General features: G+C 40.2%; 1 protein-coding gene across 2 annotated transcripts in view; it reads left to right on the top strand.

Annotated features, from left to right (window-relative positions):
* Positions 1–7400: 7400 nt before the first annotated feature.
* LOC138192028 (netrin receptor UNC5C-like) overlaps positions 7401–24997 on the top strand; it is a 188402-nt gene continuing 170805 nt past the window's right edge. For both annotated transcript variants that reach the window (XM_069139185.1, XM_069139184.1), the window contains exon 1: positions 7401–7577. In XM_069139185.1, the coding sequence (XP_068995286.1) occupies positions 7460–7577 (118 nt within the window). In that variant the 5' untranslated portion in view covers positions 7401–7459. The remainder of the gene's footprint in view (positions 7578–24997) is intronic.

Raw genomic sequence — 24997 nt, 5'->3', positions numbered from 1 at the left:
AAAGATAAGTTACTCTCCTAGTCCTTATTGGTTCATCAATATATATTTTTTTGATGTTACCAACTCACCATCAGCTGATTATTGTGAAACCAGCAGCAGCAATGTACACTCCCACATGCATGCATGTGCATCCCTGTGGGTGTTTATGCTATTAAAAAAAAACACACTTAAAAAGAAACATGTTCCCATAGAACTACTGCTGGTCAAAAAGTACTTTTTCTGTACATAAGAGGTTTTGATGAAAAATGTCGTTGTAATCCATCTACATTGCTATCGAGGTGCCTTTATTTACATATAGATATCTGTTGAAAAACTGACAAAGCACACAAGGACAAGCATACAGACATACACCTGCACATACATCAGCTAATATATTTAAAGTGTGCCACACTGTCTCACAGACCCATGTAAAGACTGAAGAATCTTTATTTTTTTTTAATTCTTCAATGATAAGTAGTGTACTTGAAATGAAAACAGAGTCAGAACAGAGTTGTTCAGTATGAATTCCAACATCACTTGACTTTATGGTCTTGACAAACAAAAGAGACATTCCGTTCATAAGGTCAACCTTGTTTGCTTGTCACCTGCTTGCTTGTCCACTTTGTTTCTCATTCTAATAAAACATTTATTTTTATTTTTATCGGTTTTTTTTTAAATTTTTTATACAAAGTTTGCCTTCAAAGTGGTTTGAACACATTTGACTTGCTCTCTCTGAGCTAGAAGAGTTGTATTGACTTTGATTTTTAATTATTCATAATAAATCCGTATAAGGCTGTCTCATGGTTAACATGAAAAGAGTCTGACTTTTATATATATATATATATATATAAAAAAATAACATTGCATTGACTTCATGCTTTGTTCTGTAATGTTTGTATTTTTAGACCATAACACATGGTAGTTATATAAACAAATATTACTTCAAACAACATCATTTACATGATTGATGTGTAATACACTGTTTACTGCCTGTGAGGTCACATTTTAATTTCATTTATTGTAACTGCAATATTTTGTTTTTGGGAGTCAGGGTCCTCTCGTGTGTGTGCGTGCGTGCGTGCGTGTGTGTGTGTGTGTGTATGTGTGTGTGTGTGTGTGTGTGTGTGTGTGTGTGTCTCTCAGGAATCAATTCAATTTGATGACTGTGATATTATATTATGACATTATCTCCTTGCCTGTCTGTCTATCTGTCCATCTGTCCGTCTGGATGGATTTCTCGATTCACTTTTGCAAATTCCTACGTTGATGTCACAGTCATTGTACGGGACACAATACGGGTCACACAGAGCCATCTAGGGAATGAGATTGTCAGTACTCATCACCAAGCACCCTGCCAATGAGCTAAAACCAAAAGTGATCTGAAAGGTCTGATATTATGGACAGTGTGTTTTGCAAGCGACAGTCAGCGAACGCACATGCGCAAACTCAGAACAGAAGCAATCTCTAAATCTAATTTTCTCTATCTGAAAATAACACAAATAAATCCTCCTACACTCACAACACTCACATCTAGGTGTACCACCTGTGCCCCTCCTTTCCCTTGCCGCTCCTCTCTAATCCACTTGAATGTAGCTGGATATTAGATTAGAAAGTTATAGATGTGATTATTCGTCCCTGGGCACAGCCATCTATTCGCTGATTAAAACATGAACTGGGGGCCATTATGTAACTGCTTAAAGAGATTAAACCTAGTCACCCTCGTGGGGGCCTGCTCTCCATTGTGAAATACAATAGAAAAAGCACAGGCAATGGCACTCATGATACTATGTTATATGTCTAAAGGTAGCCAGATAGAAGAGCGTAAGAGTCAGAGAGAGCTTGTCGGAAGTTTAACTTGACAAGGGAGTGTGTGTCTCTTTCAGTATCCTCAATTAGTGAGCTGAAACCCCTTGAGTGATTGGCTTTTAATTTGAAAAAGGTCTCACTGTCTAGCTACATTTGTGCAGCTCTTATGATAGAAAACAAGTGAGGACCATACTCCACCCAAGCAAAATTGGACTGGTTAAAAGATGAAAGTCTACAGTCAATGTTGTCACTCAAACTGAAACATTCATAAGCAGCATGCTGGTTGCTGGATGAGAACAATGTGCAGCAATGCACCGAGCAGGAGGAAGCTATAACCCCAATGAGTAAGGGTTTTTTAAATGTTGTGCTTGATCAAAAACAGCACCCGAGTTACAGAATTTCTCTGTCAAACACTGGAAATGAGCGACAGAGACCCTGGAAATGCTTCAGAAAGTCTATGGCAATGAAACAATTGGCTTCAAGAAGTGTTTTAGGTGACATTCACATTACTGACGGGCAGAATGTAACTGTCCCAAACTGAAAAAGGCGCATCAGGTCAGGTGTGCTACCAGGTGGGTTGTCTTTGACATTTTCTGGGTTGTGCACTGTGAATTCACCCCCCCAGGGTCAGACTGTCAAAACAAGTTCTACTGTGATAATCTGAGGCATCTGAGGGAAAACAATCAGCGGAAATAACCTGAACTGTGACATGATGACACTTGGGCTCACAGCGCACTGTTTTTCGCCTACAACAACACAATCATCACTCCCCTTCAAACGTACTCACTCACTGCTTCTTTCTGTCCCCCAAACATTTGTCACAAACTTTAATGTGCATTCTCTGCTCAAGTTTCAAGTGCAAACAAATTGCTCACAAAGGACGTGTAACACGGGTGCTGATTTTCCGTGCACGTCATGATGCTGCACATCATTCATGCGCGACAGGAGCAGTCTTATTGATCCACCCTCGTATGTTTGATTTTGAAACAGTAACCTTACATGGTTGTTATTATTTAGCCTTTTTTTGGGCTGATGCAGGCTAAATCAGTGAATTTTAATTTAAGAACATTTTCATGCAGTATCTGCACTGGGTGGGTGGTGGCTCTTGGGAAATTTGGTTGGGTACATAGTGGTACATGGGCTTAATTTTTAAAAAAAATTTGCAAATATGTACTTGAATCAATCATCATGTCTATGAACCCCTTTAAAGGAATAGTGAAACATTTTGGAGAATGTACTTAGTCAGTTTTTACAAAGACAAGAAGGTTGATATCACTGTCACTGCTATATGCCAAATATGAAACTGCAGTTTACCTTGGCACAAAGACTGAAAACAGGAAATAGTTTGCTTGGTCTCTAAAGGTAACAGTGTGTTTCCACCAGATTCTATAAAGTTCACAAATTCACGGGTAGGTTGACTGTTTAATCCTTGAAGAGGATTAGTCTCCACTGGTTACCAGGCAACCTGACAGTGACAACGAGACACCAGAGTCACTGCATTTGGCCAGAAACAAATGTTAACAATCTGCTTATCCAACTCTTTAACTCTCAGCAATAAAGCAATGAGTATAACCCCTAAAATTGGAATGTGTTAATTTAAGAACTGTTAAAACCGGCTCTGGTTCTATACTGAAAAGGACTGGTATTATTAACATTGCATACTGGTGGACATCAGTTTAATCTTTGGAAAATAGTAGACTAGTGAAGTAAAATGAACAATTTATTTTCAAGTTAGCACTGTATACCATTAAACACCTATCTTTCACCTGCTTCTCTGCATTATCACTGCCTCTTTGCGGTGGGTTACAGACACAGGCAACTAATGAGAAATATGTTCAACTTTCTGGACACTATATAGCAATCTCTGTAATGATGACAAACATGAATAAAGCGATGCTGGATCGTCTTTGAAGATCCTCACATTCAAAGAAAAAACAAGATGGAGGCAGTGTGACAAAGTCCTCAAGGAGTTCGAGCTTGTGAGCTCTGGGGTAGACGGGGTAGCATGCACACATAAATCACAGTCTTTATTCTTTCAGCTTAAGTGGGTGAGTTATTCAGCAGGCACATCTCCCATTCACTCATTGAAGTAACAATCCCAAATGAGGAGAAGCAACCAGGTTCACATTCAACATTTAAAACAATTGCTTTTCCAATTATACGTATGAGGTCGTTCCAACTTGTGACACTTTCTACAGCTTGAGGTTGAAGCAAAGGCTTTAGTTTCCTGAAGTGCAATGCCACCAATGGCTGCGAGATGCTGGTGCCAAAAAAAAATCCTTGGTTCTAATTGACTCAGATTTTAAAAAGCATGAACTTCTCTCCACTAACAAGATTTGAATGGTTAAGCCGAGTTCAGACCAAAGATTCATAACGAGACAAAACCGGTCTATAAAGTTGCAGGGAAGAGGTGCAGCAGTGTTAACTGGGCTGTCTCACCTCGAGTCAAGCCGGCTGATGTTGTCACCAGCAACTCAGCTTGTCAAACCACAAGTGGCCAAGTGTTTTTCTGATTATCAGAGGAGATGCCAACTCCTGTAAACAATGTAACTGCTCCAATGTTGTGTTAGAAAAAGATGTGAGAAATTGATGAAAAAGGGAAGAGCTACTGTGTCATGTTCACGGCATAAATTTGCATAAGACCCTCAACCCCCTTGTTTTTTATGGTTTTGCTATTTCATCACGACTAAAAATTCTGTTGCAAGTAACTCACTATCACTATCTTCATTCATATTTTAAGACATTAAAAATGATATCCAGCTACGAAAAAGCCTGAAAAGTCGGTATTTAAAACTGAAGTACAGTACAGAGAGTTGTTGCTGTTTACAGCATGTCGTCCGGTTGCTTTGGTGTAAACTGTCATGTTTCAGAATGTTGCAGACTGGTGATTTGCGAGTAGTTGCAAATTTGCGAGTCGTTGCAAATCACTAAAAGTAGCCAACATTAGGCCATGTATGGATCAGTGTTTCATGTTATCTAGTGAAACAGAAGAGCGACACCCCACAATCCTTAAGTATAATGTTTACTATTGTTACCTATAAGTTTAGCGTGTTAGTATTCTGATATTTGTAAATTAGCACCAAATACATAGCTCTGCTGAGAATTATAGAAATACCAACAGTTTTGCAAGACATCAATTAAAATAGTCTACTTGACTGATGAAATATTTAATCTGATGATGGCACAAGATGAAAAATTAAAAGATCACTATAGTTAGTATTACAAGTCATCCCATGGGAGAAATGCATGTGTGTACCAAATGTCATGGCAGCCAGAGGGGAAAAGCCAGGGGACCATCAAAGTCAGGAGACTAAAACTTCTGGGGAACATGAATGTCTGTGAAAAAAAATACAACATGGCAGCCCATTAAATATCTGTGGTAATATTTCAGTCATCACCAAATTTGTGGAACAACCAGCAGGCTGACATTACCAATTACCTACTTATATTGATAGATAGAAGTGCGGTATGGAGTTTCCATTAAAAGTCTTCAGCTAAGAGGAAAATATTACAAGATGTACTAAAGTGTTGTGAGTTTGGTTTGAGCTGATCTATGAGACTTTAGAAATGTAAAGACAAATTATAGATATATTTTCAAAGTTTAAATAATTAGTCAAAACTGCTGCTTCAATTTCAAATTTAAGTCATTGGCAGTCTTTTAAGTATATGCATGCTGTGCTGCCTCCTGGAACTGTGAAAATCCTATTGCCAATTGACTGTTTCTTGTGTAAGTGCTGATCCATATCGAAGCGTGCCATATGTTTCTTGTGTAACTTATGGCTTTCCTATTCCCAATAAAGTGGCAGAATAAAAAGGCTTTTACAGGTCCCTGTGGGTAGCAGCTACTTCCAGTGGTAGTCACTGAGCTGCGGGGCTGCTGTGGTGACAAATGGCACCAAGCACATATTTTACTATTGCCATTTACAATGCATGATCCAGGCTGTGCAGCTCAAATGACTGTGCAGCAACACTGTCGAGAGTTATTGAAGCTGTAGGACTGTTTGTGTGTGTGTGTGTGTGTGTGTGTGTGTGTGTGTGTGTGTGTGTGTGTGTGTGTGTGTGTGTGTGTGTGTGTGCATGTTTGTATTAGTGTGTTGCAAACACGTACTGAGCAGATTTTGAGTTTATTCGTCAGTCACTTCAACATTTATCTTTTTCTTCATTTGTCAGTCAAGGTGACACTGATTACAGCAGACATAGTGATAGATAATTAAATAAGATGCGGATCATCTGTTTGCACTTTTGCCAAGACGGAATGTGAACGAGCAGTAATTTAGATGTGTTGCCACAAAATGTTGCCACAAATATGTGTAAATGTAGAGCCATGGAAGTAAAACAAAATTGACACCAAATTTCAAGGGGCTGTTGTTGCTGCGTGAGTTTTCATTTTGCTGACATTTTTTTTTTTTGCAGTGGCATTGATGTACATCTCCATGTAAAATTAACAGTTTTTTATTTTGCTGTTGAAAATACTTTTAGCCATTCACTCTTGACAAAGTTGAACATAGTGTTGTGTTCATGTCTATGGGATGTTTTCTTTTCCCATTTTCCCACTTTAAAAATAGTATGCACAGTGGTGATTTGGTAAATATAAAGTAGCTGGGTGTGTGACCTTATTTGATGGTCATACTGTTAAAAAAATACAAAATCAGCAGTAAAGTGCTCTCATATTGTGTATAATCATTTACAGTTATCCAACCAGCCTACATCATTTGGTTTGACACAAGTACAGTCCACTTTGCGTGCAGTGGGCTAAATGAGACTGTATTGCTGAGATGTACCTTTTACAGTACCGACACGTCCTTTTTTTTTTTTTTTGCAGGTCCGACGGACGTGGCCGTCAGGGGGCAGACATCAGTCGGTGAGCAATTTGTAGAACATACGCAGTCGTTCCTTGCTTTGCTCCACTCTGGAGGTAGTAATCAGGGGCGCACAAGCTCACACGCGCACCGAGTAATGATGGATTTAAAAAATACAAAAACAAACAAACAAAAAAAAAACGTGTCAGATATACTACAAGTCACGTACAAGTAAACAATCCAAGAAAGTAAAATAGTGAATAACTGTGTCTTTCCAAGAAAATCTGAGGTTATTTAAAGTCTCTAATGAGGGAGAGTAAGAAGAAATGCTTTTCATTGTAAACGATAAACACCAAACCACACAAAGTATCTCAGGATATATTATATAACGACGGATATATCATTAAAAGTCAGATGCATTGAGTGCGACTTTATTTTCATTCTTATATTTGTGTGTGTCGATGAAGTGGGCGAAGGAAGAGAAGGAAGAGTGGAGCAGAGTAAAAGGAGAGGCAGAAATAGAGAGTCTCGCATGGTAGCCAGAGGGCGGTGGCATTTCTCTCTGCGTAAACGGAGACGGTGGAGAAGGAGAGAGCGCACGGAGAGAAAGAGGAGCTTAGTGGCAAGGCAGCAGTGCCGCTGACACGAGGGAAGGGACCCCGCGGTTATTTCCACCACCTCTACCACAGCTTAACCTGCGCCTTTTTAGTCGGGTTTAGACATCGGGACAAGAGGCTTTACACGTACACTTTTGGTTTTGGACTCGTTTGCTCAATCAGCAGATCCCGTGGTGGAGGGGGGGTGGGTGGGTTCTCATTTCCCCCACCGTGGACGGAGGAGTTTTGTGTGTTTATGCGTGTTACGCGTTGCTTGTAATGGGGAAAAGTAGACAGGGAAGTGGAGTAGCACTGGGGAATTCCAGCTTGGTGAGAATGTGCGCCACGCCGGGGATCCTGGTTCTTCTGGTGCTCATACACCGAGGAGTCTCCCAAGGTAAGACATTAGAGCGCGTCTTCTTTCAAAGCCTTTATTTACACCTTGCACGTTTCAAAGTGATGGACCTTCTCCTTCACTGCCGAGGTGCGTTCGTGTGGTGTTGGCGGCATGCCAATTAGTAGACGTGCAGAAGTAGCTACTGAGTGGAGGTATACTTTTTTTTGTTTGCCATATTTCCATTTGTACTGAGTTGATGCTGATGTGTAGGTGGTTTACGGTCTGCATCTTAAGGTGTAAACTATGCTTGCATGCGCATTTTCCTGCCTGCTGGACGCGTGCTGTTCAAACCGAATCTCGCAGCCCACGTTTTTCTACGAGATGCAAGTAATCGGTTGATTAATTTAGGAACACTGGAAAATACTGTGTTAATTTAAAAAGGATGAAAATTGTGCTCTCGACTCATTGAGAAGCAGATACATACGAACGTAATTGCGAAAACTCCCGAGGAACACTGGCCGACTTCGGGTCCATGTCCTCTGAATATTAAAGAGATTTATTTGCCAGGACTGTTTCGTTTATAAATCAACTCCGAGGTTGGAGTTGAATTCATGTGGAACCAGTGAAGGATAGAACTCTAAATCCGCGAGCAGGATACTGATGTCTCATTGAACTTCGTAAAATACAGGCGACGCGTCACTGCTTCGATTTGAAAACTGATCAAAAGTCAATAACACTCAGCAGCCTCAAGCTCACAGGCAATTATACGGATCTCCCAACGACACCAGCAGTCCACAGAATAAATACGCTGCAAAGCTCACGGTTAGTAAAGATATCATGGGAGATTATCAACTCACCGGGATTTACTGATAGAATGCAAAGGGAGCTCACCACATGATGTGAGAATGATGAGGTGTTTTGCACTAGAACTGTATTCTCCATACGCTCCATAAGTGAAGCACAACAGGAATATTAAAATGATATTTCTGAAGGATGGCATGCAGCCACCCACTACAGCTGCTGTTTGTGGGGGATATCAGAGGTCATGGACTGAATGGAATAAGAGGAGTAACTTTCTGCTATTTTTCAGGACATTCTATTTGTATTTGTAAAGAGCTCTGTGATGTACAATTGGATGGGCTTTTTCACTGAAATGCTGAAAGGAAAGAGCAACATTTCTCTGTCTTTCACACTCTATCCGATCCTTTCGGGGAAAACGTCCCTGTTAATATTCATCCAAAAGAATCATGGCCAACCCCTCTATTGTTTTACCAAGCTGCTTAATTGACCACATTTTTTCTGTGTGACCCATTGAAGTTTTGACCTTATCATAGCCACTTACTGATTTGATCCTTTATTAAATATTGCATTATAATATTTTATCAAGACATGGTTATTTAGATTCTTACCCCCCATTAAACAACGAGGCTAATATTCCACTTTAAAGGATAGCCTACAGTAATGTGCCTATAGTCTAGGATGCAGTCCATAAATTGAATTTGAGTAGTAATTGGACATGATGTTGCTGTCACCTTTCTCTTGTTGCTCCGGGGAACAACAATTCAGAAACTCCCTCCAATATTCATTATAACCGTTCTCTATTGGTTTACTGTTAAATCAATACATTGCAATTTACGGACACAATTTGAGTAAGCTTTCACCCACCTCTGATAAATTGCAACTTGGCACCAATATGCGGCTCAGTTTGACTTTCGTAGAGAAAACTGATAATTGGAAATTCAAATTGTTGATAGTTTTTCAGGCACATGGAACTTTCAGGCTCCTGAAAAGTGGAACTTCTCCTTCATTCCACCCTCCTCTTTACAGATTTATATTTCTGTGATTCTCCTCTTCCGCCTACATTGGGCTTGTCTGTTATGTTTATTTCTGTTATTTATCTGGCTCAGGCCTCTGAAGTTGTTTCTTTTGTGTGTGAGGAGTCACTCTGTTAGTTGTTCTACTGAATGGGGCAAAACACACAAACACAACCTAACTGCGGGGGAGTGGGTTGCTTTGTGCACATCGCTGATCCTCTCAGTGTATCGGTGCTGGATTCAATTCCCTGTCCATTCAGGCTGAGAACTTCTGTTCTTCCTGTTTCAGTGTGCATTTTGTCTTTGAATGGGAAACACAAATAGTTGTTCTAACCAAATTATTCTGCTGTTTATTGCGGCTCATGCATCATTGAGTGTCTTATGGCCAGTCGTTGTCTCCAGTTTTAACTCCCGTGTGGAATATGTGGTTTGGCAAGTTTAATAGCCGCGTTTGTTTTCTAAGTCGTGACTAATGATGTTCAGGATGATGGTGTTTGTGGGGAAGATGCTGGCACATGCTGTGGATTCAAATCTAATAATGATGAATCATGAGGACCCTTACTTAATCAAAAAAATTTTTTAGATGTTTTAATTTTTTCAAATGTATTTTGATGACACTTATCCCACACACATTCCAAGTCAGTTTACCTTACATCCAGTTCTCTCCTAAGCTTTTAATTCACAACCTTTTTTAAGCTCTTAGTCATTTACCCTGGCATGTAGACATCCCTCTCTTAGCTTTCCAGCGCTATAGAAAGTGTCTCTCACACACACACACACACACACACACACACACACACACACACACACACTTATGCAAACACTGACATGTGTACATACAATGAGAGGAGAGTGTTAGTTGAGATCCTCTCTTGCCAGCTTGAGTGCATGTGTCCGCCTTGCAACTAGGCTCTGCCCTAAAGCAGTTGGGCCTATTAAAAAGTCATTAGCTTAGCCCCCTTACATTTGATCTGCAATGAATGGGTGTCAAGATCACTATAAAGTCTGAAAAGTCTCCTTGTTTATTGTGATGACTTTGCTGCCTTGTAGCCAGGTTCTCGAATTCAGCTGCTGCAGGGTGTTGGTGTAAAACATTTGCTGCCTTTCTGCTTTGTATGGCCCTACAGTCTCAGTCATTTATTTATTCCAGGGTATCGGCTGCTGGGTTCTGGTTACAGACGTTCATATTTGTGTGGCATGCTGTGCTTCAGCTCTGAGGCGTGCTTCTCTTTAAATCCAACACACACATCTACTCACTGTTTAAAATACATTCTTAAGCAACAGAAAATGTGAAACGGTGTGAAATAAATCCAAATGTTGAACCTTGTTGAAGCTTGTGTGACTTCACAGGTGGGTGCTGGTGTGTTGGTGTACATGTGTGTTATTGCGGTGGTGTGAAGATGTACTGAAAAAGCTCCTCTGAGGTGTGTGTATGTGTGCGTATTCATGAACTTGGCAGCGCACGGTCTCAAAGAACTCCTGTGGTGTGTGTGTGTGTGTGTGTGTGTGTGTGTGAACTTGGCACTGTACTCCAGCAGAGCTCACACGGTGTTTGATTGCGCGTGTGTGTATGTATATGCGCACACTCGGCCTTATGATATTGCTAGAGCTCCCATGCTGTCTCCCATTATGTTCTGATCCTGTCCCATGGTGTAGAGCAGCCATCCAGGGTTCAGTGCTTGTCGGGGGACAGCTGGGAGTTATTGGAACTAAATAATCCACTTTGATTGGCTGTCCTACTCCAGCCACTGCAGTACAATTGGTCAAGCGGGTTTTATGTGGTAAATTTTGATGGTATTTCTGTATCAGACGGAGAGCGAGATAGAGAGAGTGAGGAAGTGAAAGGATGAATGGATGAGGAAGGGAGATCTCTGGGTGGTTTGTACTGGCTTTGATCACTCCATAGGACATTGCCAAGCTGACTGACTACCACACACACACACACGCGCATGTGCGCACGCGCACACGCACACGCACAGCAAGATATTTCTGCGGTCAAACAATGCTGCAGTCTGTGTGCGTGCGTGCGCGAGCGCGTGAACGTACGTGAGTGTATTCCGTGTGCATGGTGTGTGTGCTTGGACAGGCGCTCACAGGAGTGTGTGAAAGGAAGTCTTTGACTGTGTCTGGGGTTTGTTTTGTATAGAAGACCCTCCTGCTGCTAGCAGCGGCCCAGTGAGGGCAGATTTCCCTTGCTCTCTTTGTCTTTTTTTAATTTTTTTTATTTCTTATTCTTGCTTACTCATCCGTACATTTCATAGACTCTCACTTTAAGTGCGACCAGCGATGAGACGTGTTTCCGCCCACCTTTTCTCTATCTCTATCCCTTCAGTCAATGTCCTCTCTTTGCTGCCGAATGGGTTTTTACTGACCTTTTTTTTTTTTCTCCTTGCCTGTGGCCTTGAATGTTCATCCGATCACTGAGTACACTTTTATGTTGCACTGTGAAAATGCTGGACCTTGTCTCTCCACCTACAGCTCTGTGCATTTTATATATGGTTTACTTGAACACAGCAATTACGTCTCGGCCTATTTCCAGAATCACGCCTGAACTCGGGTTGTTTGTGTAGCGGCAGGAGAACTTGCAGGCATGCTGTTCTTTGAGGAAGATGAAATCCGTTTTTTTTTTGAAGAAGTGTGGTTTTCAAAAGGCTGTGTCGACAAACTGCGTCACACCACTTGCACCATTTACTATCTCTCACTCTCGGCAGGGGAAAACCCAGGATGGAACATAAGAATGTATCCCTGTGTGCGCCTGTGTCCGACCGTGTGCGTTTGTGTCCGTGAGCGTGCATGTTTACTACAAGCTGAGCCGGAGAAAAGAAGAAAAAGAGTGAGCTAAATGTTCTGAAACTGATTCCCAGCATCTCCTGCTGTTAGCCCTAATTCCTTCTAGAGTTTCATGTAAAGATCTGGAATTATGAATTTTTCATGGCCTGCGAAACCTAAGGCCTCATTTGGTGCTCTCATTTCCAGGCTTTTTGTTGTAGTTAGTTGTGTGTGTGTGTGTGTGTGTGCACGCGCGCTTCTCTGTGTGTGGGGTGGTTGTACTGAGAAAACGCTGTTTGTTCCCAATCAATGGCCTACTATATAGTTTCCACTGGTCCCATACAGTCTTTCACCGCAAAGCATTATAAGCTTATTTTAGTGTTTTTATCTTTAAAGTCAGGTTATTATTATTATTCACTGTAGGATAAAATATCTTTAGAAACACTTTAGAACTATGCAGTAAATGGGCAACTAGGTCATAATTATACTTGTAAAGAAACCATATTATCATAAAATAATTCAAGGTTCTCCTTTGCCTTTATTATTGCAGTTTTAAAAAAAAAATCCTATAAATTAGGTTGGTGAAGCTAAATTGTAAGATACGTTGTCTTGTTTTCAGTTTTTGCAGCATGCTGCAAGAAGAAACAGTTTGTGTCTCTGATCCCCATAGTAAACAGTTGGACTTGGTAAATCGCTGCCACTGAGTGCCATGCCACAAATTTTTGTGCCGTTGTCCATCGTCTCAGTTCCTCTCTCTTCTCATCTGTCCCCATTTCTCTCTCTCTGACTTTATTTCTCATTTTCTCTGTCCCGCTTTTGTCTTTCCCATCTGCTACCGCTGACATGCTGTTTGCCTTTCTTACTCTGCTATTTTTTTTTATTTTCTTCCTCTGCAACTGTCTCTCACCACTCTGTCTCTTTCTCTACTTAGATTTACACTGTTTAATTAGAGTGTGGCCAAAACAGTGGACATATTGTTGTGCTTCCTGACAGGGCCCACAAGCAGCGGGATATTTTGTGTTTGCGTGTGCGTGTTTGGTCACAGAAACTCATCAGTCAGCCGGAGGGAGAGAGTTTGCCTACACATTCAAACACACGCATGTATGGGCCCAATACAGATGGATGGAATTGAAAGGGAAGGAAAAAGAGAAAGAGACAGGTAGAGAAATGGAGCTCCAGATCATGCCAGCTGCTCTCCTTTGAAATCTCCCCCTGTATCGCTTTGTTTTAAGGCCTTGCCTCTGTCCACAGCCGGCAGCTTAGGCTTTTCATGGTCTATATAGTCTTTTTATTTGATACCGTAAAAACTCCAGTAAATAGCTTGGGTTGGTTTATTTGCTTCAAACAACAAGCGGCAAGCTGCACTTATTGAAGACAAGCGATTACAGGAGACACTTTTTTTTTTCTCTTGTGGAAACAACCAACTTCTGCCACTTCAGCTTAATCCCCTGTCCCCTCCCGTGTCTGTTTCTGACACTTTGTCTCTGACTGTCTGGATCTATGCCAAGGCACCAGCCTGCTGTGTCTCCAGATTTTTTGCTCATGGCACTCATATTAAAGACAAGCTGCAAATTTGAGATATATATATATATATATATATATATATATATAGTTTTTATAGTATTATCGCAGATGTCTGAAGTGCTAAAACCTATGAACCGCCACATTGAACAGGTGCCACTCCTTAACCACACTCAAATACAGAGACCACACTTCTACATATGTGTGCTCTCTTTTGGAAGAATAATTCCTCTAGGGCAGACACACGACCAGCAGATGGGTGTTGGGTGTTTTTGGCCGAGTGGAGTGTTTGTGTGTTGAAGCAAGAGAGTCTTATTTGTGTCACCATGAATATGTAATTAAGCTACCATTGAGAAAAGACGAGGTGCCGCGACAGGGGGTCCACAAGGCTCCACCTGGGTCTTTTTTGTTTCCACTGTAAGCTTGTTATGGCCATTGTGCTGTATTGAGAGAGCGAGAGAGAAGGAGGGAAAAAGAGGGGAAAAAAGGAGGGATACGGTATAGCATAGAGAAACAGAAGTGGAGAAAGAGAGAAGTGGAGAGAAAGGAAGGAAAAGAACAAAAGGTGTTTTTCATATTCTAATTTTTGTTTCATTTGTCTTTGATAATTTGACATTCACACTCCTTTTTGATAGAAAACAAAGCCAGACTGTAAAAGTCCATTCAAGTTCTGGTTGAGTGTGGAGGGAGGATTGGGGAGGGGAAGAGGAAGGGAGGGAGTGAGCAAGCAGGGTGAGTGGCGTTGGGAAGCTGGCTGAAGGATTAGTCTTTCCCTTCTTTGTATCTTTCACCACTACATTCTCTCTTTCTTTGTTACTCTCTCTTCACTCTCTTTTTTCACATTCCCCTGTTTTCTGCCAGTTTGTCTCTCTTTTTCACTCCTTCTTGCTTCATCAATCCAACCCCCTCTCTGCCTCACCCCCAACAGTAACCCCTTTCTTCTCCCCGCTCTCTCTCTCTTTCTGTGCCAAAACTGTCTGGTAATCTAGTGGTCCATCTGAAGGAATATGCAAAAACCTGAAACCATAATTACTATAATCACCCCTGTAACTTTTTACCTCCGAGGCTTACGTCTGCACGTTGTGCATGTGCACGCACACAGACGTGCACTCAAAATCGTGCGAGTTATGTCCGTTTTGAAAGAGCACATTGTAATTCTGTATGATGCCGTGAATAAGGGGATTTAGCTTGTGTTGTAAAAAGGTTTTCGGTCGCCTGTTTTCCTGCTGTAGACATGATGTAATTTTGTAATTTTGTACTTTTCCGCATGCAGGTTCAGAAAAGAAAAGGGTATAACACGCACACGCAGGCAAGAATGCGCACAAATGGTGAAGTAATTCAGTTTTGAGTTTTTTGTGTATGATTGGTACAAAGGTGTACACACACGAACACACTGTTACAGTACTACTGGAAGTCCATTCACTTATTTTGGTTTCACACCAATGTAATAGCAAACTTGGTATATTTTACTCTGCGGGTGACAAGATTACGTGTAAGCAGTTTACTTTGATTCATTTGAACACAGCATTCTAAGTGGCTAATGAATATGGGCAGTACTTTGCTGACAGGGCATCTTCTGCAGTATGTGTCCAGTGTGTGTGTGTGTGTGTGTGTGTGTGTGTGTGTGTGTGCATGTGGATGAAATATCACATTGTTATTTTCCAGAACTATCCATGCACGCAGCATTTTTTTTTTCCTCTCACCCCCAGAGGAACACAGGTAGGAAGGCGCTGTAGGTGGAGAGTTGAGAAAAAGAGAGAGAATAATGACTCCACCAAAAAAAAAAAAAAGTCTTGCTTCTTGAAATCTTTTGTTCTTCAGGAACAAAGTGATCACATAAGGGTGAAAGAGGCAGGGGATCAGAAAAACCAGGCAGGGCAATGTCGAGCGAGCGGAAGGGAGAAAGATATAAGCTTATTGGATGGAAAGATGCTAAGTACGGGAAAGACTGCAAAGGTTGTAATTAATCACAGTTCTCTGAGAGAGGGAAGTGATCTGATAAAACAAAACACTCAAAATAAGGGATGACTCCACTGGAATTTACATAGAAGTCACACAGAAGCTACAAAGTTATCATCACTTCTATTACACTACTCTACATCACTCATATTATAGGGTTATGATTAGCATTAGCAGCAACTACAGCTTGAGGCTTCAGTCAGTGCGGAAGTACCTTAAAGTGCAACGGCACTGACAGCCATAAGATGCAGTGTCCAAAAAACGTCTTCACTTTAATTGATTCCCTTTCCGAAAAGGATCAACTTCTCTTTGGAAATTGAGTCAATATTATTTTTTTTTTTTTAACCAGCCAATTTTGTATTAGTCACTAAATGTGGCCCATCTTTTCATTGTGCTCGTGGCTATTTTGGACATCATTGCTCTCCAGTGATGTGAACGCTTTGATGTCTTCCGTTTGGATGTTAATTGATAGCCGTGATTGACAGTTTGCCTACTCACTGCGTTCCCTGGCTCCCTGCTTTTGACTTTTGGAGCTTCTGCTTAATAACAGACAATAGACAAGAATAAATGGCTAATTATAATCAGACATGAGTTCTACTTTGTTTGTGGTTACATTAAGAAGACCCTCACAGGATGCTGTCAGGCAAGCTGAATACTTGTGCTTGAACACTTGGTACTTGTTTAGGCTACCTGTCAGCACAATAAGCTTAAGTAGCTAATATTATCTCACAGTATCTGTGGCTACAGTAAGTTTGTGTTTGCTTTGGTCTGAAGAAGCGGGGTGTGTCTCCAGAGTCTAAGAATCAACACCACACACTTTTTTGTAAGGTCCTGGCTCCGAACAGAAAAGATGGCGCTCACCATAAGCTGTAACTGCGGCCTTCAAACTGGCTCCAGTGCAAACCAATGGGTGATGTCACACCTCGCTACTTCCATCTTTGTATAACAGAATATTGATTCGTATATACAATTATTCTGTCTGTATATATCATATATTTTTTTTCTCTTTAGTAGCTTTTATTTTAGTTATTGTGGATTGTACTTTTATTATTCAATATTCTTTACTGTATTACTTATTTATGATACTTTTGATATATTGTTTTTTTACTATGTCTCTTGTTTGTACTATCCACTACGCTGCTGTAATCCTGTAAATTTCCCCACTGCGGGACGAATAAAGGATTATCTTATTTTATCTTATCTTTATCTTGTCTTATCTTATCTTATTATGGTCAGGTTAAAGGTTTTGGCCTTTACAGGTCAGGCATGACTGTCCATAATGAGGACAAAAGACAACTATGGAACTGCTGTATGAATCGGACCGAGATATTTTTGACCCGGACCAAATGGAGCTGTTTTTCTATCAAAAAAGAAAGGTTATATGATAAAACTGAACTGTTAACATGGTAAAATATAGGTTCATTTTGTTGTGTTATCTCTGGACTAAAGACAGTGAAGAGCAAACCTGCCCTGGAGTTGAAGAACTTGTTGTTGACGAGTCTGCGAGGAAAGCTGGTCTATGCTGCAACGTTCCTAGTTCTGTAGAAGGATGTTTTTGCTTGATGAAATAGGCATCAGCCCATTGTCTGCGGGTTTGGTTGTGTTTGTCTCCACAAGTTTCTGTAAGAAAAGATTTAATGCATTTATTTATCACTTGTTGCTTTGACAGACTGCTGAACAGGCTGGACATTGTTTTCTCAAAGGTTATACTTCCACATGATGATGGTGTGCATTTCATACCTTCTGTTTTATAGCATAATTTTTGAGCGCCTGTGCAATTGTTTGGTATGGGAAGCTTTTTATCCCTATACTGTAGGGAAATTACCTTAGTATTGAGTTAAATGACAACAGTGCAGTATGGGCAGAAACATGAAGGATCACTCGGTTATTGGTATATTTAATATTGTGTATTTAAGTACACAAACTTTGGACACTGCACTTTTGAATGGAAAGTTCTCAAAGATGCTTGGAACAAGCTTCCTGCCAAGTAGCTTGACACAATTGACAAGTGCATCTTGGAGAACTGTCGCTGTTTTAAAGGCAACAAGTGTTCACACCAACTATTGATATGATTTATGTTCTTTCTGTTTACTATTTAAATTTTGAGTTTGGCACTAGAAGCCTTTTATACGGTGACTTCAAACAAATCTAAGGGTCAACTGTTGGCTGCCAACTTCAGAAGACACTTAGTCAGCAGCTGGTGGAGATAATCAGATATTACTTTTAAAGGACGACTATTTCCAAAGAGGCTTAAAATTATATGGGGTGATGATGAGGTCAATGGATGGAGGTTTTACAGTTGTTTTGAATGATTGAGAGATTTAAAATATCGCCAGCCTCAAAGTGAATGTCCGTTTTTATTATGGGTGCTCAACATTGTGACTCAGCAGTGCAACTGTAAAAGTACAGACCCACTGACTTGTTTTGTGTTGTTGTTTATAGCGTGCTTCAGCTATGCTTTCATTTCATTGATTTGCTCCTACACAGACTTTGTGTGTGTGTGTGTGTGTGTGTGTGTGTGTGTGTGTGTGTGTGTGTGTGTGTGTGTGTGTGTGTGTGTGAGAGAGAGAGAGTGCGTGTGCGTGTGTGTGTATGTGTGTGCTAAGTTGGTAGCTATGCTCCCTTGAGCCCTCTGGCTCTCCGGGCTGTATCGTTTTACAACATTTATTGACGTTTGATAAAAAAACAAAACGAAACAAATAAACAAAACAACAACATCAAAACAACCTTTGGATTGACCCTAAAAATGTCTCTCTCTGTCACTCTCTTTCTCAGTCCCTTGCTTGTGATATTTTGTTATTCCATCCCCAAGGATTTCTGTAACAGTTAAAGTCAAGGCTGGTACACTGCAACTAAGAGATTTGACTGATTGTTTTTTTTGCACTTAAAACAAAGTTCTTTGTTGCTCATTTTGCTATTGTTGTTTTCTTTCATTGTTGTAGTTTGTCAATTGAATCCAGTGCAGTTTTTGATACGACAGTTTTTTTCTATGAAATTCCATTTTAGTATTAATATTGAGGTAATCTGCCTTTTCTGCTCAGAGGACAGGAGCATTGGGTCTGGTCTTCTTGTGTGTATATGCAATATGATGTAAAATAAAGAAATGCACTCCGCTGTCACTTACTGTCTTAGAAATATCAATTTTGAGCACACAAACATGACAAGTTGAAGTGATGAGATGATGACACCATTGTGCTCCTGAATAATGACAAATATTTAACAATTTTCCTTTGACAGACTTGTTCAAATCACAAATTTCACTACACATCTGTGAACTCAAATGCAACATTTAAAGCCATACTGTTATGTTTTATTGATGTGGTTATTTTTTTTTATCATTACACATCCTTAAAAAGGATCAACACTTGTTTAAATCAAATATGGACAGCACTTGACACTGTTCATGAAACACACATCATTATCTGTGTTATAGTAGGATGGAGTTCGAGGCTCCCTGCTGTCATCTGGCAGCTGATGAAATCTACATGTAATTTTACATGGAAGTCGCAAGCGCTCACACACGCTTGATCTGAGAAATATTGGGATGGCGCAGCATGCAAAAGTTAAAAAGATAATCCCTGAGCTAAATTGGATCTCAAATATGTAAGAAACTGACAATTCTGTCCTTTCAAACGATTTAAGTTTGTATTTCTGTTTTAGCATTAAATAACACTGAAGGGAAAAAAGTGCAACAATTGGAACTCTGTCTTGATCTTCGCCAGTCTTTTATCCAAGAATTTACAGTGCTACTTTGATGTTGTAAACAACTTAGTCAGTAATGAGGAACTCTGTTTTATTCCGCCTGGAGTAGCACCGCTTTTAATCATGAGGGTGTGGGTATATTTGTGTTTTCCCAGCAACATTTAGCTCTAATGAATGACTGATTTTATTTTACTCTGTTTTAGTTTGGGTTGGTTACAACATAAGAGAGATGTTGTTCCACTTGTTCTTGTATTTTTTTTAAACCAATATACTTAATGAAAATCTTAGTTATATGCAGCACTCTTTAATCAAATGTGTGCTGGTTTGGATCATATAGTCCATTATCAATTTCCCTAATAGAAGGATGGATGGCCACTGCAGACGATTCAATTCAAATTAAAGTGTTGCTCTTGAGAGGCTGTGTAGGCAATTTTTACTTCCAGTACTTCCAGTGGTGTTGATTGCATAAAGAAAACCCTTTTCAGTGCTTAAGAGCTTCAATTCTTTGCTTGTCAAACTGACAAATAGCATGTTTTGTATTTGGACATTTTGGCTTGAGCAACTGATTCTTTTTTGTGGGTGCAGACTCTCACTGTGGCTTTTGAGTCTTCATTGGGGGCCCGACGCACTTTGTTTCATTCTGAGCTTGCAACAAAGGCACAGATTAGCTGTCTTTTCACAGAAATAATAGAAAATAGTCCCAGAAGTGGGGAAAACACGCTGCACTAGTGGAGGCCACTGTTTAATGAAGTGCATCAAAAGACCACAATTCCACACAGGTGTTTCGGATCAAAAACTGGAATTCAGCACATTCCAGTCTTTTGGACTCGCATCTACTCACCTCACACAGATATTTCAGCTTTATTTTACCCCGTTTCTGTTTTTTATGTTTCTGTTGCCGTTATCATCATCTCCCCGAGGCACAGCTGGTGTAGTAGTGCAGTAACGGTTGTCCGAACAGAAACTGGCTCGGTGTCCAATGACGTGGCTCAGTTGGAGCGCCAAAACTGGGAACACACACATACACACTCATACACACAGTGTACACAGTACACACAGTACACACATACACACCCGTACACACAGTACACACAGGGACAAGTGTCAACTCCAGCATACAAGGGGGTTTCCAGGCAGGGCAGCCAACACACACACACACACACACACACACACACACACACACACACACACACACACACACACACACACACACACACACACACACACACACACACACACACAATGGTAATGAATGGTGAGTTTGGCAGTTCAAGTTGAAGTGTGGATAGACACTGTGTCTCCATATGCAGTAGCTGTTGTGCTCTTGGCAGGTTGTTGTATACCCTGTCACTTACTTGGACCACATCTGATATTTTTGTAGCTTGAGAAAAGCGGGAAAAGCCACTTGTACGTTTGTAGCGATTCATTATCCCATTATCATCACAAAATGCACATCTCTCAGCCTAATTATCTTTCTACCAAATGTATTCAAACTCGTATACGAGGCATCAAGTTTGGCCGGAGATTGGATATATATCAATTTAATATGAATGAATTATTATTGTGACATGAAACACGACCATCATTTTGTAGTTTGGTTATCATAATATAGCTTAAATGTTGTCTTTTCCCCTCTAAAAGAAAAACAAAATCATATTTGAGATATTCTGACTAGGCCACATCATGCTAATATTATTCAGTGAAAAGAGTTTAAGTTTGTGCATCTTTTTCCAAATGTCTCCATCATTTTTAGAGTTTCATGACCACTAACCACTGAATTTCACCACATCATTCCTGGACATATACCTCAAATAAATCAGTAGCAACTGCTCCAGGTGCACACAATAGCAACGTTGTTGCCTGCTTGCTGAAATATACATTATGGTATGTACTGTGTGGCAAGTGGCCATCTGTAAGTTATATTTTTTGTATTTGTGCCAATGACATCATCTTTATGGGGGTTACTTTTTCTGAGAGCTGATGAATGAGTGCGAGACTTATGTCATAGTGTCACAGCAGGGTTATTTCACCACATCAAAAGAACATGAAATAAGTGTCTGTGAGCCACCGGGTGTTTTCTCAACCCTGTGTCCATCTCTGCTCTCCTCTTACGTTGTCTTCGCCCCCTCTCATCTTTCTCCACTTTGGTCCGGGCCTCTTCCCTTCTCTCCGATCTTCCTTTCCTTTTCGCTTCCTTGGGGAAGGGGAGATTTAAACTTTGAACAAAGACAGAAGGAGGAAAACTTTGGAGAAACATTTGACGTGTTTTTCCCCCTTCTCTGTTCTGAGAAATGTCATCTACACCCAAGGAACAGTTTCAAAAGAAGCAGAAAGTAGCTGACTAAAGCCAGACAATGCCCACGGCTCCCGCTAGCTCCTCCAAATCCTTGTATTGTTGCTGTGGTTATTTGTGTTGCCTCTTCCTCTGGCCCCCTCCAGGGTTTTGGTTTATCTCCGCTTAGTGCTGAGGTCTTGTCAGAAAATGAGGGCAGGGCTGCCATTTTGGCCTCAGGTCAACTCGCAACTCACAAAAGTTTATTTCTAGTTTGACAAGAAACTGAAACTCGCAGCTAATGACAAACTTGTCAGGTCTAAATTGATATTCGGCTTCTTTTCTCTGACTTAGTGGTATCCTCTGCAGGGTTTTGCTTTATTAAATTGTTAGCAGTGAGCTGCAGGAAGTGGAACTTTAAAACAAAGCTACAGAAACAATACCTGCTCATCAGGCAGCAAGTCACTCACCTTGACTTTCATTATGGATGCACAATGTGCTAAGGAAACAAATTCATAACTCAGAGTTGACAGTTAAACATCCAGTCCTTGTTCTGTTTGAGCTTCAGATATATTAACCATAATTTAATTAAAATATTTCACAGATGATAAACTTTTACGAAGGTGATCGTAAATGGAAAGTTGGTCATTTAACCAAAGCAAAATCTAGTCATTGGTAGCACCGCACTATTAAGTTTAAGAGTTTGAGAGCAAAGGTTTTGCCCCTCGCCTGTTAATCATCAGCAAAAATATACCTATTTTGCAGGATTCAGGGGAAAAGAGCAGTCCTCACCTTCCCAGAATAGTTTCGTCCTCACTGTGCTGTTATAGAGTTTAGTTTAAGTCCTTTAAGCTGTTAGTTCCATCACTTTTGGTCTTCAGAGCTGAGGAGTGTGGTGTGTCTGATGAATTATTTACAGAGCGCAGAGTTAAGATAACAAAATGCTTCAGAGTTTCAGACGGGCTGGTGCCATCAGGGTTATGCAGTGTAATGGCCGGAGAGTTAGAAAAAAAAAAAAAAAATCCAGATATTATAAACTATATTGTACAGGGATGGTCATTTGAAGTTACAAAAAATAGATTTCCTCAAATATCTCGTTATTCAATTTCCATTTATTTGCCCATCCGTTTCAGATATTTTTGCCTTCACCTTAGTATGAAGGAGATAAGCAGAATTTCAACTATGGCTTTCACACCGAAAAGTACTGCTTATTGAAACTGCTCACAACCAGGTTTGTGGATTATCTAGGGTAACAGAAGCTCTGTTTCTTAAAAAGGATGCTGTTTAGTCTAGTCTTACTTGTAGGAGTAAGGGACATGTAATAATATAGTTGCAGCAGTATTAGTCCTCCAACATTTAAAGTATTGCTTTAGGACAGACCTGGGCATTGTGTGGCCCTTTGGTTGATTCTTAATCATAACATGCAGTACTCTTACCAGTCTTACCAGCTTGTCAAAACAATGCTATATACTGCTTTTATAAAGAAATATAATTAATATTATGCAGAATTGAGTTCAGCCTTTTGGCCTGGCCCTCCACAATATTTTCTGTTTCTCATGTGGCCCAATGGAAAAAATAATTGCCCACCCCTGCTTTAGGAAGATGCCAAACAGTTTTAACAGTATTTGGCTGAGAGGATAGCATCACTAATAAAAGACAAAGCGAAGCCTCTTTAAAAAAAAAAAGACTCAAGTTCCAAAAGGTGTCTCAGTTTTAAGGTCCTATTTCAGCTTCGGAGCCCCTACTTCGTCTAAAGTCAATACTCCAAACAAGAGCCTCTAATCTGTGGAAACAAAACAGATTGTATTCAGGTTTTGCAGGCAAGTGTTGCAACCAGTTTGCCTGTAGAAAATCAATCACGGCAGATTTACCATCTCTCCCCATGTCGGATACATAGAATTTGTTAATATACACGCAGCGGAACACACACACACACACACACACACACATACACACACACACACACACATGTCTCCGAGGTCTGCTTAAGTGGACATTTAATCATCAAGGGCCTTTTTCTGCTGGCTGCTCCTCTGAGTGGGACAGACACATTGTTCCCTGGTGTTACGAACACACACACACACACACACTCTGTCGCGTGGCAGAGTATTGATTCTCAGTGTTGTTCTTGTGCTGTTGGTTAAACAAGACAGTAATAATGGAGCAACATTGTTTAGTCTGCTTATTGAACTGTGACTGGCTGACATTGATTGTTGTCTCCTGCTTTGGGAATGTATTTGGGTCTGTGCGTGTGTGTGTATAAATGTGATTGTGACTTTGTGACGAGTGTATTTGCGGGTGTTTAGGTGTGTGTTTGCACTTAGCTTGGACAAAGAGAGTGAGCAAGTCTTTCACTCGATAACGATTTCTTGCTTAAGCTGCTTTCACTAATTTCTCTGTTTTGTCAGTAGTTTAGAGGCTCAGTCAAGGCTGCAGAAAAAACAGACGCAGGGAAGTGCTGAAGACGGAGAGGGCGAAAAAAAGAATTGGTAAAAGGTAAATAGTTACTGAGGTGTTTATCAACAATGACTGGAGGCTGAATTAAATGAGTGAAACAAGGAATAAAGATAAGAACAAGTGTGAGAGGGTTGCTAAAAGACAGTGAGAGAAAAAGAGAGGAGCAGATACAGTAAAAAAAAAGCACCAAAAACTCAAGAAAAAAGATTGAAAACTACTTGTTACATTTCAGTGACTCTGTCAACTGGAGGAGCACTATTTCAGTCATATTTCATATCTGCACTACTTAAACTGATCTACAAAAATCCCTGCAGTATCCCACATATGTCTGATTCTGAAAATAGAGTTGTGTTGTGTCCTTGAGCTATGGTTGATGTCAAAGAATGGCTAGCACATCAGTGTAGTTTTTGCACTCATGTACACATTTTAATACTAATTAGTCTGCAACAGCTCATTCAAATTAAGCGTTTATCTAATACATTTTCCTTTTTATTACTTTTTCACCAATCAATCCAGAAGGAAGTATTTTAATTCTAGAAATAGAAGTTGCCCTAAGGTTTGAGATTTTCATATATAAGTTAAATTATTTTAAATTAAATTATATATCATAGTGCAGTAGCTGTCTGCAGAACACCATGCAGTGCTGAAGTTGTGTTGATTAAGTCTTCATAAATGCACCTGAATAAAGCATATACTTAACTCGTATCGTGCTATTAACTTTTGAAGTGCTGTCCTCAAGGTTTCAAAAGAATTCATTGAGCTCTGTGCATTTCTATTCATCACAAGCTGTTTTGATATTACACAAGGTTATGATGTCTAAAATGTTCATGCCTAAAGCCCTACACGATCCATGAATAATTCATGACAGTTCAATATTGAAATTGGCCATTTGTTTCCATGCCAGAGCTCTGTGAAAGGAGAATTACAGAATGCTTTGACACTTAATAATGAATCATCAAGATGTTTTGATTTGACACTGAGAGCAT

Source organism: Embiotoca jacksoni, unplaced genomic scaffold, assembly GCF_022577435.1.
Source record: "Embiotoca jacksoni isolate LCO1_2020_lvr unplaced genomic scaffold, fEmbJac1.0.p SCAF_8, whole genome shotgun sequence".
NCBI lineage: Eukaryota > Metazoa > Chordata > Actinopteri > Embiotocidae > Embiotoca > Embiotoca jacksoni.
Note: the sequence above shows the minus strand (reverse complement) of the source record. Positions and strands in the feature narration are given on the sequence as shown.